The 6,000-nt window shown below is 45.4% G+C and overlaps 1 protein-coding gene across 6 annotated transcripts in view; it reads left to right on the forward strand.

Annotated features, from left to right (window-relative positions):
- Positions 1-3,481, forward strand: part of add3a (adducin 3 (gamma) a) — a 63,274-nt gene extending 59,793 nt beyond the window's left edge. For 5 of the 6 annotated variants that reach the window (XM_048987031.1, XM_048987030.1, XM_048987033.1 and 2 more), the window contains 2 exons: positions 302-394; positions 888-3,481. In XM_048987031.1, coding sequence (XP_048842988.1) covers positions 302-394; positions 888-1,138 — 344 coding nt within the window. In that variant the 3' untranslated portion in view covers positions 1,139-3,481. The remainder of the gene's footprint in view (positions 1-301; positions 395-887) is intronic. The other variant, XM_048987034.1, reaches the window with a different exon arrangement.
- Positions 3,482-6,000: the final 2,519 nt, after the last annotated feature.

Consider the following 6,000-nt stretch of genomic DNA (forward strand, 5'->3'; position numbering starts at 1 on the left):
TGCATCATGGGAACATTAACGAATGTTGCATGTGTCTCACCCATGTGGCGTAACTGATGGACTTCTGTCCGATCGCTCAGGATGATGTATTCATGCAGCAGAGGTGTTAGTGTGTTAATGCACCAGTTTGGGAGAGGCGGAGCAGTAATGAGTAAAACCTGACAGCTGCTGATCGCTTCCACAGGAAACGTCTAACTTTCAGCGTCGGATCTGTGTCTAAATCAAATGACTCTGCATGGCCTCTAAGTGTGTGTGTGTCAGTGTGTTTAACCACTAACCGCCCCCCACCCCCACCTTACAGATGGTGAGCACGAGCTAACCTCTGACGATGGGGGCACTCCGTCCCAGTCTGTGTCTCAAACTGAGTCTGCACAAAGCACTCCAGCTAGAGAAGGTACCTGATAAACAGTCACCCAGAGACCGGATCGGGAAGCATCGCGCTGCGAACCATTTAAGATGACCGCCTCTGTCCTCTGTGTCTCTGCTGGGGGGGGGGGGGTGCTGTCTGTCGTCCTGATAAGCTTCCCCCTACTTGCAGAAACTTTACTCTATAAAAGTCCTGCCTATTTAATAATGCATTTTTCAAAGACGGAACTTAAGCTCTTGGAATTTTCTGTTACTTAATAAGCGCTGGGGTGGTAATAAAAGGTCGGTATGTGGTAGAGTTACCCACTGATGGTGCCCTTAGCTTCAGGTGTCTCACCAGCTGCGTAAACAGGTGTTAAAGCCACAGGCCGTGAGGGATTCTTATGGAAGCTGTGTGTTTAGCAGTGGAATAACGCAGCTTGGTCTGACGGGCTGCGTACAGACACACAGACAACTGCATGATTGTGGCGTTCAGCCTGATGCCCTGACACCCCCTCCCTGCACCCCACCCCCCCCCTCAGAAAACCACACGGGCGTGATGCTCAACGGTAAGGACGACGGGCACGACGCAGAGCTGGAACTTAGCAAGCGCATCAGTCAGCTGACCACCAGCGGCGAGAGCTTGGAGATCACGCCCAGGGGGGGCGAGAAGATCGAGGAGGCGCTGTCCCCCGAGAGCTCCCCGTCCAAGTCGCCTAACAAGAAGAAGAAGAAGTTCCGCACCCCCTCCTTCCTCAAGAAGAGCAAAAAGAAGGAGAAGGGCGAGGCCTAGGCTCCAGGCCTGGGGGGCCGGGCCGTGTTTTCGACCCCCCCCCCCCTGTTAAAAATGACGCTGCACATTTTGGGAAAGGAAAAGAAAAAAATAGTGTGTGAAAGTGGTAACTTGAGTTTAACAAATCTCTATCTAGGGGGTGCTTTTTTATATTCCCCTCCCCCTCCAGGAAGGGGGAGAGGGTGGGGGGGGTTATAAATTTGTGAGCCAAACAAAGTGGGGAGCTTCCTTAAAAAAACTGCTCTTGTCGTTCCCATCTCTGCCAAGCACTGAACGCAGGATTTTAGCGCAGACCTTGCAGGTGCATCCCAGACATGCCGGGCTGCGGCCGCAGGGGCTGCGACTCGGCGCGCGTCAGTCGCGATTAAACTGCACAGCCGAAGTTGTTCATAGCCTTCACCCTGGAAACTCTGTCCTTGTGTTACCAGCTTTGGTTTATTTTGGTTATTATTGCTGTCGCCGTTTAGGACCCGCCGCCTCCATTCGTGTCATAAATCCCCTGGTTCATAGCGGATTGCAGCCGGACAGCTAGCAGAGGCTAATGCCACACTGGAAAGTTAGTACGAGATCGCGACGGCGTTCACCGTGAGCGGCTCAGTAGTCATTATCCCCCCCCCCCCCTAGGCTGACTCCCGGCCAGTCGCCCTCTGGGGAAGTAGCCGTTCATTCTGCACTGACTGTTTTTAACCCGTGTAGTGTTCGAGCTGTTTTTCTCTTTTTGTATTTTTATTTTAAATTTCGTTCTTGCCAAATGGAAAAACACACAAAAAATCACGTTTTAGTGACTCTCAATCTTGATGGTTTTTTGTTTTTTTTTTCCTTGTTTTTTCCCTCAAACGACTCATACGATTTTTTTTTACTTTTTAGAAACCGAAAGCCAAGTGGCTCCTGTTTTATACGCATTCTATCATTTTTTCAGAGAATAGGATTCAAATAGGAAGCATGTTATAAATTTATACCGCTGACAATTTAATAATGCCTGTTTCTATAGGGTTATATTAAAGGCATTATAGGTCAGATTACTAAAACTATATAAAGGAGATTATATAAATATATATTATATATAAAAACTAAAAAGTGATTATAGATTTTTTTTTTAACTATATATTTTTTATTTTACTTTGCTGCACTTTTGTGGTATATAGCGAACTGTAGATGCAGAAATTTCACCAAATGAAGGAGAACGAGAAGAGAAGGGGGATGTTTGTGTCGGGAAGGTGCAGGGCAGGCAAAACATTAGGTTTCGGAAAGTGCGTTAATGACAAGTAATGGATACTTTTGTGCATTACAGCAAAATGTCATATTCAAGTGTTTTTTATGAGTTTGATTCAAAAAGGAAAATACCCCACCCCTTTCCACCCCCAGATAAAGCACAAATGGAAGCAGTCTAGTTTTATGCGATTTTGTTTTTAAGGTCCACTATTTAGACCTTTAGGCTCCAAGGTCATTGACAGGCATGGCGGATACACACCCAATCAACGCGACACTCCGGTGGGTTAAGCCCCGCCCCTTTCCACCCATAGGCTTGCACAGGTGTCAATCACTGCGTGGTGTCAGTATCGCTTTGTCTGACCACTTCCAATTGAGGTTCTTCAGAAAGTGAATATTTTTTCAGCTTCTGATGATCGGTCCTATTCGGTCTGCTCTCCCCTCCTCAGTTATCTACAGATATTCCCCCCCCCCTCTGGAGCATGTGCGGGGAAGGGGAGGGGGGTGACCTCGAGTGAAATCCGAGAGGCCGAGGTTGACTTATCTGTCATTCTGCAGAGCTTAATATCCCAGCCAGCAATGTGAATTGTTTGCGTTTGACATGAAGAGCAGGGGGCATCTTTTAAGCTGTGTAAATAGCATGTGTCTTTGGCTGGGGCTGGGTCTGGACACGGAGATGGATGAAAGCTGGACGAGGCGGTAATCACGTAATCGGCAGATGTTGACATTTACTCTTTGTTGGAGAGACCTTCTCCTAACACCAACACATTCTAACTTGTAGATTTTCATAGGCTACTGTTTTCTGTTCAAATGTACCTTTTACCATTTGTATTACAATATGTTCTAAAATTTAGTTTTGCCAGAATACTAAAGCATTTATTAACCATTTAAGAGCGCGAACTACTCCCAGACGAATGGCTTGGCTTTGATTTTTTTTTCTTGACGTTTCGCGCCTTGTTTGCTGATGCCTTTTTCCCTCTTCGATTTTTCTTTCTCCTCTGATCGCTTTGGCATGCGAGTTTGAGCCAAGCTTACCTGTGACCTGTGGAAACTATGTAAATGGATATGTCATGGAGTTGCTTTTAGATGTATTGCTAATCAGTGTAAATTCACAAATAAAGTGTATTTTAAGAAGCTCATGGTGAATTGTGTTATTTTCGGCGGAGCAGATCCGACGCACGTTTGGGTGTCTTTTGCCTACTAAACGCCAGTTTCCATTCGGCTTATTTTGGTGATCGGCTACGACACCAACGAAAGGTTATGGAAACCGCGCCAGTTTTGTTCTTACTGTCGCTCTATCGCTGGCAGCAGCGGTTTAGCAGCTTAGTAAAGCATAAATGAATCGGGGTGGGGCGGCCGGGGGCTGATCGGCGTCCCGGCTTGTAAATGTACTAATAACCTTGCGTGACAGACATTTCACTGCATATTTAATATTTAATAGGCCTACATTACATGTTATGTATTTATCTCCTTGTTTAATATTATATGATTGTTACTGGATTCAAAATATTAGACTTTGTTTGGTTTGTATTAAGTTCATATTAAATTACTTTTAAGTTTTACATAGATGGCGCAGACACCTGTTTCACACATTTGTGAACACAGTGCTGTATATCATGCAGTGCCTGGTTCATTGCCTCTTATTCGGTTTCTGTTTGTGATCTTTTCGGCAAGTGCAGGGCGGCTCTCACGCACGCCTCTGGTTTCAGCATGAAATCTTACGGCAAATCTATAATATTCATTATAAACCTAAAAAAGAGCTTTTGGGTAGCTTGTAAAGCCTACATTCTATTTACAAAGGTAATAAACTGTTCCGCGAAAACGTGCGTGCGTGTGCAGACTTGTCTCGAATTGAAAGTCTCACGCAAGTTAGCTGACCAAAGTTGGCAGCCCGGTTACTTTATCATGCCGATTTAACCGAGCTTTCATATGACAGCGAATACTAGCACAGCTCTGCAGCGATCGTGTCCTCAGACCAAAGCGGTAGAGTTGTGACGTTCGCGAACGAACCGATTCTTTTGAACGGCTCATAAACATGAACGATGGGAGCCGAGTCGCGGCTGGGGGGAGCCGTTCTTTCTGTCGTTCTTTTTTTCCTATGCGTGTTTCACACAGATGCACACAAATTAGCTCCTCGGCGAGACAGAACAGTTATAGGGGGAGGGGCGCACCCAGCGCAGGGGTGCTCCTGCCTAACAGCATGATGATAGTTGTGCACGCATCCTTCACGTGAGTGCTCAAGTGGAAATACACCCTGCATGCCTCTGTCATTGGGTAGGAGCGGAGCCATTACTTGTGCACGCTGCCGTGATAACAATGTTCTTGTGTGGAAGTGTTTGTAGTAAAAGCTGTTTTACACAGAAATTCATTGCAGCCGGCTTTGTTTTTGATGTTTATTTGTGAGTAGGTATTGTATGAATAACATAAGTCAACTTAGCTTTACGCATACACACACTTAAGGTAAATCCAAAATAGTGATGTCACTGTCTAAGCAGAGGGATGTTGTGCAACCCTATGGAATATAGTCCACACGTGACAAATGAGGTAATAATCAATATTTCAGAATAATTCAAACTCAGATATTGGTGTGTGATATCTGAGTTTTAATTATTTGACTACAAATCTCACCTCATCATTCCTCCCAGTGATTATTTCCAGGATAAACTGAGATGCCCCCAAGCTGGCTTCTTAAAACTGACTAAATATTTTAAAAGAGCCAAAAGAGCCGTTCTATTGAACGGCTCTTTGAAAGGAACGGATCGCCAAGATCCGGATCCCCTCAAAGAGCCATAAATCCCATCACTACAAAGCGGCACTTAGTCAGCTTTAAAGGCTGGGATGCTGCACATTCACTACACTTCCTGTGGATGTCGTGTTTACGCCGCTGCGGACGAGGCTTCCAGTCTTTACGTCGCTCCCTGACGGCAAACTGCCGCCTTGTGACTGAGCAGGAGGACGGTGCTCACTTCCGCAAAGGAGGTCTGTGCTCCGGCTGTTCCGCTTCCTCCTCCATTCGCCGCACACGGGGGTGGGGGAGGCCTGCGCCGGGTCAGCTGTCACGTCCAACCTGCTGTTCGTTTGTCGGGGACATCTTATACAAACGGTGTATTTCTTATTAGTATTAATTAATGCCCCACAATTGTTCTGTTTTGCAAAAGGAGATTAAAAAAGATGGGACAGCTTGAAAGCAGATCTTCACCTGCTAAGGCATATGAAATATGCAAGGGGGATTGTATTGCTAGTATCATGGAGTCAATATTTTCAATTTGGCCTCGACCACGTTTTAACTGTCAAAGCCACAGTTCACATTCACGATGATACACCACAACCGATGTCTTTGTTTAATAGTCACGTCAAATTAAAGGAATCGGAAATTTATCAAAAATTAATGTGGCGTGAAAGTGTTGCACTGCAAAAGTAAAGTTTCTTTATTTGCCTTTTGTGCTTCAGTACACAGGAAACCCTACTCGCACCATCCAGTCAGTGACATGTAACAGAATTACGCCGCACAAAACATCCTGCAAGTATACATATAACTGCAGAAGTACAAATAGCCGAGATCAGCTGTGTATAATTACAGACCCGTTTAACTGTTTAACAATCGAGGATGTTCGGCCTGTGATGTAATGTTCAATAGGTTATTGTAAGAAGTT

The sequence above is a fragment of the Brienomyrus brachyistius genome, chromosome 20 (genome assembly GCF_023856365.1).
Source record: "Brienomyrus brachyistius isolate T26 chromosome 20, BBRACH_0.4, whole genome shotgun sequence".
Taxonomy (NCBI): domain Eukaryota; kingdom Metazoa; phylum Chordata; class Actinopteri; order Osteoglossiformes; family Mormyridae; genus Brienomyrus; species Brienomyrus brachyistius.